Source organism: Saccostrea cucullata, unplaced genomic scaffold (genome assembly GCF_032062105.1).
Source record: "Saccostrea cucullata isolate Sc308-1 unplaced genomic scaffold, CSIRO_AGI_Scuc_v1 ctg188, whole genome shotgun sequence".
In the NCBI taxonomy this organism is placed as follows: Eukaryota; Metazoa; Mollusca; class Bivalvia; order Ostreida; family Ostreidae; genus Saccostrea; species Saccostrea cuccullata.
This window is the reverse complement of record NW_026926584.1, coordinates 72,671-87,500: the sequence shown is the minus strand read 5'-3', so window position 1 is coordinate 87,500 and position 14,830 is coordinate 72,671. Positions and strand designations below refer to the sequence as shown.

Genomic DNA, 14,830 nt, shown 5'->3' with positions numbered 1-14,830 from the left:
CTCAAAAAACTGATTGTTAAGCTTCGATAAAAAAACATTACACTGTACATACAACAAAAAAGCTAATTACAGCGCAAAGCTCACTGGCTACAAAGTAGTTACAGAGTAATTAGTGACATAGCTTCTACAGATAACACACGTTATACTTGACCTACATGTAATGTATTACCTTCTAGAACACACAATGACAGTTCTGCACTTTCCTGCAATAACGGCTTGTAATCAGTGAAGTTTACAATATGCGTATTGAGGCCAGTATTGTTAAGATACAGGTGTAAGATGCAGCTGTATAGATTTGTTTATGGTACATGTATTAAATAGACAAAGATTTATAAAAATCGTATTTTTAATTAATATCTTGATATTTGCTTCTTTTGTATTAATTTACATTAATTTATTTGCTTTTATATTTTTTAGCATAAAATGTATTTGGTTTAAATTATGCATTTTGACTGTGAAATCTTAAATTTCGTGACGGCTCAATATTCGTGAAATTCATGGGTACCCTTCATCCACGAATACCAGAGATTTAAAGTCCTTATTTCCTTTAATTTGTAGCTATGCGTGAACACACGAAATTACATCCCAAAGGAACCTGTTATCGCGAAAATTGGCCCTTACAAATTTTGATGTTTCCACAGGAAAACCATCTTTTCTTTCCTGTTTTGAGTACCTGTTTTGAGTACGATATTTGTTCAAAGTTGATTGGGGCAACAATATTGGCGACTAAGTCTTACAGTTGAGTTTTTCTTCATTTAAAAGGATTATTTATGTAAAATACTTCTATAAATAGGAAATTAATGGATATGATAAGTGATTGAAACACGTCTACTTGAGTTAGATGGCTAGGCGGCGCTGTTACAGATGGTGAAAGATAATTTTGATCAGAAACCATTTACTTGATATGATCAACAAAACTTCTATACGTTACATTTTTTTTTATTCTTGTAAGCGGTTTTTATAAGAGTTTCCTTCATATATTATACTGAATAAATTCTAAATATTTTATATACATATTTAATTTAACAAAATTAAGGTGCAGTTCAACTTTCAGTGCAAAGATAGTGCTTGCTTGTTGCAGAGTAAACCGCGTGTTCGTCTTAAGATATATATACACAGGATGTGAGGGATGAAGCATTATCAGTAAAAGTGATTCTAAGAAACGTTATTTTTGTTGGAAGCGAGGTGCGTGGAAAAAATGACACAACAGCTGCGGAAAATTTTGTTGTAATTCAAAGGTAAGTAAGAGGTACAATTGACTTCGTCCTGTTATATAATTAGCTCTATTTATACGAGTAGCTTACAATAGGCGTCAAAGAAGAATTGCATTGAAACCTGTAAAACCAAGAGACTTTCTCTCGAAGAAAGAACTATATAGCTTATACCTTCTGACCCTGTATTCTTTAATAGAAATGAGTTTTTTTTCTTTTGTTAAAGCAATTCCTTTAAATTTAATTTCTTACTTACGCATCCATTTATATATTTGGAAAAGTTCTTTTGGGGAAAGTTAAGTGGTGCAGATCTTTAAAACAGAAACATTTACTAGTCATTCATACTTCTAATGCCTTTTTCTTTCTAAAAAAAAATTAAATTTATTTTTGGATTTTAAATTTAGCCATCTTTAAATGAATAGCAATTTTTTATTTTAACAAAATTCTAGCATATAAAGTCCACTGCTTGACCTTTCCGTGTTTTATTGTCCATGTTTCTGAGTTGACCAGTAATACATCAATTGAAGTCATCCTTATATTTATTACTGTCAAGCTGTTACAACAGTTCTGATAAAAAATGTGTTTCAACGAAACATGTCCCGTGGAGAGTACCGAGCGTACTATATAGCTACTGAATTAGCTCCAGAAATACCTTGAACCTAAATGCTTGCCCTTATTTTATTGGCGATGGGCGATGTTTAGACATATGGAATATTGACCTCAACACAAAGGTAAATACGACTGTAATTTTTTTTACACAAGTATTTTTCATCGGATAAATTATATGCCTTACATATGAAACAAACAGTTCGACACTTTTTTGCAAGCTGAGCTCGATCAAAAGTACATACATGTAATTGTAAGTTTAAACTGAATACAACTTTTTATATTTCTGTACAATTTTCGGCTTCAATACAGGCAACCGTACTGCATAGAGGACGATTTATAGTTTAATAATTTTTTTTATTGATTATTTTTTTAAATTCGTGTTTGAATGGCATTGTTTAACACATTCAAACATAATTTGTGATAGTAGAAGTTATTAGATAGGAAAGAAAATCAGACCAGAGAGTTACTGATTCATCCTTTATTAAAATCCTTGATTAAATTGCTGCATTATTTAAGTATTTAAAGTTATGGGTATTACATGTACTTCTTGCATAATGTACTGAAGTACATAGTATTTTATGACCAAAGCATGCCGGCCTTTCAGAAGTCGGAGTTCTTAAATCAATTTTATTCCAAACCCACAAAAGCCCTTTTTAGACTAGAAATGTAAATTTGAGATGTAGATGAAAAACAGGTGTACATATGTATATGTGTAATATATCGGTTTTAATGGCAGATATCATCTATCAGATAGGAAAAGGCATACAAAATACCCTGTCACAGAGGAGAATAATTTACTCCGACAGACCCTTGGGGAATTTGTACACAGCTCTCTGGGATATCTGTCCGAATTTCCTTCACAGACAGTTCTATTTCGAACGTTAACGTTTTCCAAAAGACGTCATGGTGCTCTCTCTCTCATTTCAGAGTTTTAGAGCTTTCTTAATTTTTTTTGAAAAGAAAAAACCGAAGATTAGCAAGGTTTAATTTTGAATACTTTCAGCACGGAGATATTCAAACCTGTTCATGATCAACAACTCTGAGACATATAGGTTTGTATTAATATTCTACGTATTTATACAAAACAACAAGCTAACCTTTCTCCTAAGGATTTCCCATTGTTCATTATTCTTAGTTTATAAAGAAAATCTACTCGGAAGAATGTACAGACCTAGCCAGATAAGATCTTAACTTTTTATGAAGTTGATACGAGAACACGTTTGTTTCCGCCTTCCTGCTTCAGAGCAGGAAGATGCGGGTCAATACAATAATCTTTTACATAACTGTCGTGTTGAACTTTTTTCAGTGATTCTCACTTTTTTCGAATAGATTTAACACCACACTGAAAGGGGAAAAAATATAACAGACCATGCATCATCTCGAGACCAAAACCATCCAATACAGTCAACCAACAACATCTTCAATTTAATTAGCCTTTGATGTACAGAACAATGTATTTTGCCCTATGGCTTGTTGTTCTTACAGATTAATAATTGCACGCTGAACAGTGTTTATGCTAGGAAGTCTCTGAGTTCTCTGTAACAAGCAAACCGAGAGTGCTCAGACGTAAACTATTTACAAAGTATACAGTGAACACCTGGTATAAACATTTCTGCCGGGTGTTGAAATAATACTGCAACAACATTCGACTACCACGGTTAAACCAAACTTTTAAGTCTGAGGTTAGACTGTTTCAATGTACAATGTATTCTAAGAGGGTTTTTTTTGGTTCCGATCAAGTTCTAGCTAGCTGGAAAACAGAGTTAACTTGGTTTTTGACTCCCTTGAAACGGAGTGGAAGGGGATATAGTAACGGGCTTGTGTGTGTGTGTTAATTTGTCCTGAGTGAAACGGAAGTGAAGTGATTTACTGTACATTGGGATCGATGTCAAATGCTGCCTTCATTTATAGATTTACTCTTTTGTTTGTTTGTTTGTTTTTTAGAGATTCTCTCAGCTCTTCTGGTATCTTTGGGCATTTTGTACAATGTAAGACGATTTTTTAACCTAAAAATGTTCTTTTTGTCTTTTATAATCGTCTTTTAATAAATACGATAATAAATAACCAATACAAAAAACTTAACAATTGTCTTAAGATAATTCATTTTAGAGAGCATTTATTTTATACATCTGCAGGCATATTTACGAAGCTACATGTATCTTAGGACTAAGAAACGTCTTAAGATATACTTACAACAATTCTTAAGACTAGGTGGGGTTTTCGAAATTATCGTAACTTAAGAAAGTTCTGGAGAATTATCTTAAAGTTACGACAACTTTAGACATATCTTCAGTCTATCGAAAGTAGAAATAGCTGCGTCCATGTTTTTGCTGGCTCGACGAAATCGTCGTATCAGACGTGAATGAGTATTTAAAGATATAGGAAGAATTCGAAAGACTGATTACTACAATGAAGCGCATTGAAGTGGCAAAATTTTCCATTTGGATGAAACGTTCTGAGTCATGTTTTGAACGTCAGTTATAAAATTATGACACGCCCATTTCTTTAGAAACGAAAAAGAAATATTCGTCGTAATGTTTAAGGATCACCCCACTCTTCGTGACAAGCAACGTGCATTACACCGAAATTGAGATTTTTAAATTATAAAAGAGAGAGTTAAAGAGTTACCGCTTCAGTAAAACACATATTGCAACGAATTTGTTCATATTATGAATTTATCATGTTCATTGGAGTTATTATAACACATGTATCGGTCGAACACGTGCTTACTAGGGCTGGGACGATATATCGAGATATCGATATATCGTGATATATGTGAGGATGATACGCATATCGATACAAATGAAGAAATATCGAAATATCGCCCATGAAAATCTGACTTCTATTTTTCTTTGTTTATTTAACATTTGGGGTTTAATAAATAAAATAAATAAGCTAGATGTAAATATAGATATGAAATAAGTAATAATTAACACCACTTCAGTAAGATATTTTTGTTTTACAACATATAAACAACTATTTTGAATAAATTATTCTTATTTGCAAAGAAATAATTTGTTTATTTCAATGCAAAAAAAGATTTTATAAGCAATTTAACATATCGTGATACATATCGTATCGTGGCTCAAATATCGTGATACGTATCGATATAGAAAAAGTTGTATCGTCCCAGCCCTAGTGCTTACTCGGTGTTTATATTTAGACCATCAATTTGATTGGCTATTATATTTACGGCATACTTGTTCTGCAGGTATTCGAATGAACCATTTGACCGATTTTTCCTTTTTAAAGAAATGGGCGTGTCATTGTATGACAATCATCGTTCTAAAGATAGCTCAAAACGTTCCAGTCAAACGGGAAATTTTATCACTTCAATGCACTTCATTGTAGTATGTCGGGACCGTTAACGACAGCTGTAAAAATTATATACCACTGTAATATATAGATTTCGTTAAATGAAATGTTAGATAAGACTATTAATTTTTGTTGATGTGTTCATGAAAACAAATGTAATACAGTCTGACTGATTAATTATATTGCGCACTATTTCATTTAAAAGAGGTATTTATTTTTTAAGCCCCCCCCCCCTCCTTGAAGCCTCAACTTTATTTAAAAAATCATGGATTTTTTGTTTTGTGTATTATCTACATATTATGTTGAATTATTACACAGTTATAAATGTACTATATTTACACATGACACGGAAGTAGCATCAATTTTGAATGGGAGGGGAGGGGGAATCCAGCTAACATAGAAAAAGAATCTAGATAACGCACATTTAAAAAAAAAATTGACAAGCGAAAAAGAACCCCGAAAATTTTGGAGCTCGAAAATCCACAGGCACCTGACGTTACTTTATTTTTCTTTAAATATAAAATATATAACCCTTACCTAATAATAATTTATTTTTAGGTAGGTGTTTATTTTTTTTATGAAAAGAAAAATAAGTAACGTCAGGCGTCTGTGCGAAAATCTTATTTTGTGCTGGGGAGGAAGGGGGCTAGGTTCCAACTTCTTTCAGTGCCAAATACTCATACACTACTACATTACCCTGATTTTACTATACAACACAAAAAGGGGGGAGGGGCGATCTTTCCATGAACATTTTCAATGGTACAATGTAAATAGTATGTTTGGACCTCCCTTCCCCATGTTAAATTACGTGCCTGTATGCATCTACTTTCAAAGAATACCCATGGCTAGAATTCTTATGACATTCAGTGCCTCACGCAGATGCCAACATACATAGTAAGAATATGTAACCTGTTAACAGAATAAAATTTAATCTCACTTAACCTGAGAGAGTCGCGGAGTAAGGAGTTGATCTTTACGTCTCAGTCGTGTTCAAATCCCACTGTGGGACATGGAGACCGGTCCTTCGGATGACATCGTATAAACCGAGAACCCGTGTCGCAGTTGGTGGTGACACGAAAAAGATCCCTCACTGCTCAATTGCCCTAAGTGTCGAGAATAGGACAAAATTTGTAGCTCTCTACCGGCAAGTGGTGGCGTCTCCATATGAGTGAAAGATACTCGAGAGGGACGTTAAATAATATACAATCAATCAATATTAACCCATGGGAGAGAGAAAGAGAGAGAGGGAATTTTTTCTCTGTCATAATGATTTAAGACGTCTTTTAACTTAGAAAAATCGAGAGAGATAGTTTAAATGGGTTTTTCCGGGTGACCTCACGGGTGTTGATACATGTACTGCCCTCTGTGGCAGAGATTGGAGTATAACCAATTATTCCAACAATTTTTTCTTGCGAATGATTTAGTCTTTGAGGGGAGGGGGCTCCTCCAGTTTTGCCTACTTCCTTCCGATTTTGCGCTGCATTCCGTATCACTCATGTAAATTGGCGCAGTACGTTTATGGTTCAAGAATTCTGAATGATCAAATGGCGCTCTATTTGATTTTGAATATAACCAATATTACAGTATATCGTCGATTTCAGATGATTAATAATTTATAATTTATATCTATAAATTAAAAAAAAAACCCTCAAATTCCTTTTTTTTTAAATTTTCACTCTTTTAAATATTTTCATTATGATGACATAACGTGTAGCATTATATATATAGCAAAAAATTACAGCTCTCTGATGCCTGACAATGGTTAAAAGCTTGGAGTATTTCTATGTCATAATGATTTAAGACGTCTTAGCTTAGGATAATCATAAGATAGCTTTGAAAAACACCTTAAGATAATCTTACGATGATCCTAAGATTTTCGTAAGATATATCTTAAGGAATTTCTTATGAACAATCTTAGGAAAGTTTCGTAAACATGCCTGCTGTACGTTTACACATTGTAATAGATGTTTGCCAAAAAGAAATTTCTGGAATTGTTTTTTTTTTTTTTGTTTTGTTTTTTTTTTTGATTTTTCATGATATAGTTCCCCATACAAAACACCCACAAACTTTTTGGGATTAACCTTGGAAAAACTTCCTTGGAAGACAACATCCTATAAAGATAACATCACTTAAGATTTAAGAATGGAATCTAATGTACACTTCCTCGTCTCTCCACTTTAAACAAGTGGAAGCTAAAATGCATGTTCAATAGAGTCAATGTAATATTATAGAAGTAATCAATCTTCACTAGTATACATGAAGCTACAGTGTGGTGAAGTTATAGAGTTTTTTTCTTATAATAGAATTTAGAATTTTTCGACTAAGAGACATTACATTTGTATGTTTAAAGCAAGACGTTTTAGTATAATCCAGACTTTCTTTTTCAATTGCTCATTATTAAGTTGATTGATTTATGCACTTCCCAGATTAAGTAAACGCTAAAACTTGGGCTTAGTAAACTCGCGGTCAAGGGTTACGTGTATATTCCAAAAGTGTTTACTTTATCAGCGGTTTTGAACTGAATTTCTCCCCCTGAATCATGTGACTGTATAATTTGATATCAAAATAAACTTGATATAACTAAAAATCTTGTTATAATAATATAAATATAGTAAGTATATTATGTAATAAGGTGGTGAACATGGTTGACCCCTTGGTATATTATTACAATAAAAAAAATTGATGAAACATCTTCTGTCACCCTTATTTGTGGGTTAGAAAACAATTAAAGCGCCGAAAGTGATAGAAGACCGAAATTATATGACATCATTTAATGTATAAATAGGATTTCAAAAGGATATTGAAATATTTAGTTTGAAGACTCCTCCCCAAATGTTTGTGTTTTCAGCTTCTTGTATATAAACAGCTGTCCAAGGCACAATAACTTACATAATGTCATTTGGGTTTGACACATTGACAATTTAAATCGCAAGGCAACATTTTAGTCTGCAAGAGTTAAAGTCGAAATGCTCCAAACTATTCTTCATTCATTTACGTATCCAAAAAAATTGAATAGATAGCATAAAAAAGAATATATCTAGTTCATAGTAAAGATTGATTTATACTTTAAATTGCAATCGATTAAAAAATACGTTAAAGTTAAAATCAATTAAAATCATTTGGTTTCCTAAATCTTATCTACAATAATGTTACATCTTCCTGAATCATAAGTGCCTCAAACGCCTAAGTAGCCAATAGAAAACTAAGCGTTTGACGTACAAACAGGAAGTCTGACAAATTTTCCTTGACCCTAATTTTATTTCCGTTCATTATAAAGAGATAAATTCTAATTCATATAATTTTCAGCAGCAAACATAGAACAAAAAAAAAATTGACATTTATCTTTTACTACATGTGCATATGGATATCCTAAACTCTTAATTAAACGATATACATGTACGTTTCAAGTAACGAGTTATATATACTGTGTATTTTTCTTTCATTAATAAAATGAAATTACGGTCATTTTTCGTTAAATATTTAATAATGATAAAATGTTACGTGCAGCTTTAGTGATAAATGTAAATTATTTAGTCCTTTTAACAACTTTAACATGAAAATATTCATGATTATGCATACATACGTATCTTCTTGTTAATGTGGAATCTTTTTAATTTGTGGTTGTTCGTAGACAAACGAATTTGGGCGTAATTTCGTGGATTACTCGTTTTTACTATAGATTCAATGAATCGATATGTTTATAAAATAAATGTTCGTAGGGAATTTCGTTCGTAAGGGTGACCCACGAATTCCACGAACATTGGTCCCCTACAAATAATGATGATTTCTAGAAAAAACGTATTCATGTAATTCGTTTCCAGCAGATATTCTAAATATTTTGCATATTGCGTATATTCATTTTTTTCAATCTAGAAAGAATAAGATGTAATTGTTCCAATTCTTTCAACACCAACACAGTTCCCTGATGCTGGAATCCAAGCTGCGTGAAACCATATACAGATAAATAATATATTCTGTACTTAAAAATGTATTGTTAAGCAGGTTGCGGATTTTGGGAAAGACCACTCCTCATCGTGAACGCGCTTCCTCTCTGGATAACATTCAACCTACATGTGGACACTTTAAGCAATTCATTTTCTCACAGCATTGTACACAGTATGTATTCTCTAGTTATTGCGAAAAGGCAATACGGATTTTTCCCGGAAGTAGAGTACTTCATCATAAGTACCACTAGTACTAGTATAAAGCCGCTGCGCACAATTCATTCTCAGTCTTTAGTCTTGTTTCTGAAGTAAGCAATTTAGTCTACACTGAATAGAATTAGAATGACAACCAACTCAAGTGCAATGTTTTGTACCGAGAAGGGGCTCAGTGAATCTTATTTCTTAAAAGGTATCTAATTATAGTCGACTTCACATCAGTATGTGTAGAATCTCGGCTCTTGAACGACATTTTTCTTTCACGTCCGCTTCTGTCTTCATCATAGAAATAGTAAATATGTTTGTTGAAATATCCCTCATTGGATCATGTCTTTGGTTTCTATTTGTAGCCCTAGGAGCCATGACGTCAAAAACAAAGAAAAAGAAACCCCCGCCTGGGCCAACGGGATTTCCCTTCTTTGGATGCTTTTTCGATATCGACTTGAAAAACATGCATCTAGATTTCATGAAATGGAAGGAGCAATATGGGAACATCGTATCGTTCAAAATGAACGGAAAGAATTTCCTTGTTTTAAACACGGTGGATGTCATTAGAAGGGCATTTACTAGTGACGATGTTGGTCCATTGATGAGCGATCGGCCCTTAAACTTTGTGGGTGAATATATTGCTTTTGGTTATAAAGACGTTCTTCTAAGGAGGTATGATGAGGAATTTTCAAAAATGAAGGCGTTAATGATACGTTCTATGAAATTGCACGATTTCAATTCGAACACGTTCAGAGAGCTGATGTCGGAGGAAATGTCCCACGTGCTGTCCAAATTCCAAAAGACGGAAGGAAAGTCGATGGACCCTATGGAAATATTAATGCCGTCATTTTGCAATATCATTGGTATGATGGTGAGTAAACTTTCGTTTAAACCGCCTGAACTTCTTAATCTTTGTTGCACATTTTCTTCCAACTATTTTAAAGCAATTTTTGAAATAAGATTTTTTTCTTCTTCAAAGTTTACTGGTCGACGTTGTCAGGATGAAGACAAGCTGTTAAAAACTTTGATAGACTTTGATCGTGATGGAGACACAATGATACAACCCCAGGTCCACTCCATATTCAAATTATTCCCCTGGATTCGCTATTTCCCTGGTTTCTATGGTAATCTTTACCGTCGAGTTATACACGGGAGAAGTGAGCTTCATGACGTAGTACGGGAGATGAAGGCAAGTAAATTAACCATGCATTTGTCGGACACTAAAACCCAATTATCCAATTAAATGCTTAATGCTCCTTTGAAAGCGAATTTTCTGAGGTCTTGCAATGAGTGTGAACTGAAGGAGTAGATTTTCGCAATACAAAAAAATAGTTGTATTTCTAAATATACATTTCATGAATTTTGCAATTTCAAAAAAAAACTGATGCCCCTCTCATATCAACTCAAACGATGTAAAGCAAGAAACCAATAAAAATTTCAACAGTGTGCATTCTAACTCTGAATAAGTTAAAAATGAAATATGCAAATGATATATTATTTTAAAAGGTTCTTTTATTGCAGAAGTCTTTTGACAAGAACAACGTCCGAAACTTCATACACGAACTTTTGCGAGAGCACCAGGAGTGCGCGGAAGATTCTGACAATGCTTGGTTGACAGATGAACATATACTGGGAATGGTCATGGATCTCATCAACACATGTAATTATACATACATTACTTGCATTGGAATGTTTTCTTTTTGTGTATACTACAGCTTAATTTGAACAATGGTTTCTTGTTTGTAAATACAAACGAGATGAGGACACATTTTAAGTGCTTTTTACTTTAAGTTCAAGTGTTTAAGTTCATAACCCTTCAGGTTTCTAAATTTACCACTGATTTTGTTTGTACAATTGAGAATTTGTCTCCATTGTGAACATTTTTAGACACTACGCTCAAATATGTATCTGCAAACATTTTGATACCTTCTTAAGCAACACTTTTTTCCTTTCAGCTGTTTTGACAACAAAAGCAGTTATGTCTGGAGTACTCTTTCTTCTCGTTCACTTTCCGGAGATGCAGGAAAAGATACGAAAGGAGATAAATATGGTCATCGGGGACCGCGAGCCCGATATAGCGGATATGACGTCAATGCCCTATACTCAGGCTTGCATGATGGAAATCCTTCGATATCAGTCACACCTTCCACTCACAGCTGCCCATGCGAACCTGTCACAGGAAGTAGAGTTGGAGGGCTTCACAATTCCCAAAGGAACAGTGGTAATTACTGAAGTTTAGCAAAAGATCATTACCCTTCTGTAGACTAAATAAGTGTACCCAGACAACGTCATCTATATCGTAAGAGTTTTCACTAATAGCACAAGCTTCAAAAAGGTTAGAAAACGTGACACACAGAATTGTTTTTTAATTTTGTTTCACCGATATTTATCGTAAAAATCTTGGTATCAAATTTATGAAATGCAAAGACGTGAACATTTCTTAACTACATGTACATACATATGTAGTAGTCTGTAAAAATCATAAAAACCATCATGTTAATGGAAATCAACACACCCTAGAGAATTAAAACATAGAATTACAGACTTATGTCACTTGGCAGCATAAACTTTCCTTATCGTCAAGTGATTTGTTTCATTTGCCTTTTATCAAGGTGGGAAAATTTGTTTTACATAAAAATTTAAGAAAACTTGAAGTCTGGAAACTCCCTAAAACATGCAATTATTTCAGATCAGATAAATTCTTCACATTATATTGATATGAAAATAGTTAAGTGTTTTAGTCACTTTATAATAACGTTTTCCGTAAAATGTTACGATAGATTTCAGAATATCGCTTAAGATACTTATCAAATATATTCCCGAATATCTTCGATAAGTTTAGACAATATTAAAGGAATTATAGATATAAATGTTTAAAAGAATTTTCAACACAGATAGCAATTATTTTAACAACATTCTTATCCATAATCACAAATTCCTGCAGAGGTTCAAGAACTTTGCACTCTACAACCCTCCCTAGTTATAGGCACCCATACTGTTTAATAATGATCATTTTTGTTTACAGATATTTGGGAATCTCTTCGCCTGCCACCACGATGAGAGCATCTATTCTGAACCTTGGAGTTTCAAACCCGAACGCTTCCTTGAAGATGGCAAATTAGTTAGTAGTGACCACCCAGCACGCCAAAAGTATTACTCCTTGTTTTCAAATAGTACAATTTTGTAATTAATATAATACACTAAAGAATTGTATCAAGAAAATAAAAGGTATTTCGTGTAATAGTAATGAAATGTAAAGGATAAAAAATATAAGGGAACTAAAATTTATTTGATTTTAAGATTTCTTTAAATATTTTTTTCTTATAGTTTCGTTGGATTTGGCATCGGGAAACGGTATTGTGTAGGCCAGCAGATGGCTAAAAATAGAATGTTTCTCTACACTACGAGTCTGGTACAGAAATTTAAAATTGAGGTTCCAAAAGACACCGTGATTCCCTCCCATGACCCAAGGGCTTTAACTTCGGAAAGCCCAGTCATTTTACCACCGCCAATGCAGTACTGTTTTGTGGAAGTATAATTTTGGATAATGTTTGATTATGAAGGTTGTGAGGAATATAAACATTGCTTCATGCATGTACATAGCATTTATTTATTTATTATGTATTAAAACCAATATGTTGGTGAAAATAATATTAAAAATTTTGCAATAATTTTTTGTTGTTCTAGATCGAGGACTTTTGCTGTGGTCAAATAGCGCAAATGAGGGCTAAATTTTGTCTGATGTTTATATAAATGCAATCATAAAGAAACATAATTGAAGGGGGAAAAGTAGAATTTATTCCCATCAAAGTAAAAAGATTGCCTGTCTTGTCTATGAAATCATTACACTTGGTTAAAATTTATTCTCTTATTGATTTAAGCAATTAATATCCTACTTTACATAATTATATATATATACAAGTCGATTCATATACATCATACGTTTTGAAATGTTAATTACAACTTTTGTTTATGGTGGTGCTTTATCAATTTTACACAGTGTATGATAATATGATCATTGATTATCTTTACAAACATTTTAAACTATTTCAAAAACATGCCAACTAGCCATAGGACACAATATTACAGGAATTGCATTATATCATAAAAGGAATTACATTATGTCATAAAAGGAATTACATGTCATTGTAAAAAAAAATCAGGAACGTCAGTAGGCAATTCAGTGTGTAAATAATGATCTACAAATTACTATGAAAACACCAGTCTACATTTGACTCAAGGATAGATTGTATTTGCTGACAAGGTCATGATATCGACCGTAGAACTTTGCAAAATGATGACATTAACAGGGATTAGTCATATTCTTGTTTCATCAACTTGTTTGTCAATAGCTTACCTCGATTTTAAAATGGTTCGTACGTATGCCGTTGTGTATCGAATCAACTGAGATACATAAATCCCATTTGCAGGTGATAAGGTATAATGCTACGTAAAATAAGTAAGTGATGCTAACGATGGAAAAAATAAAGACATATTTTCATGTACATGTAGCTTGGTTACTATGAATGCATTTTAAGTAAAAACTCCAAACATGAAACAAATGTGTCAGACTCAAAGGTATCTTTTATATCGGTTCAACATATGGATTGATTGATTGTACATTGTTTAACGTCCCTCTCGAGAATTTTTCACTCATATACAGACGCCACCACTTGCCGGTGGAGAGCTGCAAATTTTGTCCTATACTCAACACTCAAGGCCATTGAGCAGGGAGGGATCTTTTTCGTTCCTGCACCTACTGCGACACGGGACCTCGGTTTATACGGTCTCATCCGAAGGACCCATATGACTGAAAGTAACTATTGTTAATTGATAATACGTCGTCGATATGTCGAGTTGAATGCAAGGACACTTGTTTTCTTCTAGTGCATCAGATTTTGAATAAGGGCAAAAGTCCGATAGGTTTTTAGAAAACATGGACTCCCAAAACTTATTGTCAATAAGAAATTCAAAAAATGTATTTTAAAAACAATTTCCGAGTACTTTTTCCGAAATCAGAGTTTGTAAAAAATATTATCAGAGTAGGCTCTTCACAGTAAAACAGTTTTAAAATCAAAATAATGTTATAAAAGAAAAACACTAGACACAACATGTCCTTGACTATCTTCCTCTCAGTCAGTTCCTTATCACATGAAATATTTGATTTTATGAACAAAAATAAACAGGAACAGTTCTAAGAAAACTGATGAGAGGGATATCCAAATGCACTTCTTATGATAAATTTAAATCTAAGGATTAAAATGAAACTTAAGTGTTTCTTTTTTGTAGTATTGTTGAAATGCATTTAAGAAATTTTCCTCTCCTCAACCCTATAGTAATTTCAATAAAATAAAAATCTAGAATTTGTTAGTATTATAGTTTGTGGAAGCAAGAAAATATATGGAATAGGCAATAACTCTAAGGATTGTGTAAAATATTTGCCAGAATATACACTCATTTAGTTTTTCCTAATTAAAAAAAAAATAGATAATCAAAGTAGGTCTGATGTTTATCTTATTTCATTTTCAGTATAAGTAGTGTGTTTTT

General features: G+C 33.0%; 1 protein-coding gene across 2 annotated transcripts; it reads left to right on the top strand.

Annotated features, from left to right (window-relative positions):
- Positions 1-1,062: 1,062 nt before the first annotated feature.
- LOC134272135 (cytochrome P450 2J6-like) lies at positions 1,063-12,955 on the top strand. Of its 2 annotated transcripts, none has more exons than XM_062754377.1 (7): positions 1,063-1,238; positions 9,646-10,154; positions 10,263-10,472; positions 10,805-10,943; positions 11,239-11,504; positions 12,309-12,433; positions 12,611-12,955. In XM_062754377.1, the coding sequence occupies exons 2-7, from the start codon at positions 9,657-9,659 to the stop codon at positions 12,819-12,821; spliced, it is 1,449 nt and encodes a 482-aa protein (XP_062610361.1). In that variant the 5' UTR covers positions 1,063-1,238; positions 9,646-9,656; the 3' UTR covers positions 12,822-12,955. The 2 variants fall into 2 exon arrangements, with proteins under 2 accessions (XP_062610361.1, XP_062610360.1); XM_062754376.1 differs by lacking the exon at positions 1,063-1,238 and adding an exon at positions 9,373-9,488.
- Positions 12,956-14,830: the final 1,875 nt, after the last annotated feature.

Coding starts and splice junctions, on each gene's coding strand:
- LOC134272135 (XM_062754376.1), top strand. CDS start 9,422: ATGACAACCAACTCAAGTGCAATGTTTTGTACCGAGAAGGGGCTCAGT. Junction 9,489..9,645: donor TGAATCTTATTTCTTAAAAG/GTATCTAATTAT, acceptor TTCTATTTGTAG/CCCTAGGAGCCATGACGTCA. Junction 12,434..12,610: donor GACCACCCAGCACGCCAAAA/GTATTACTCCTT, acceptor TTTTTCTTATAG/TTTCGTTGGATTTGGCATCG.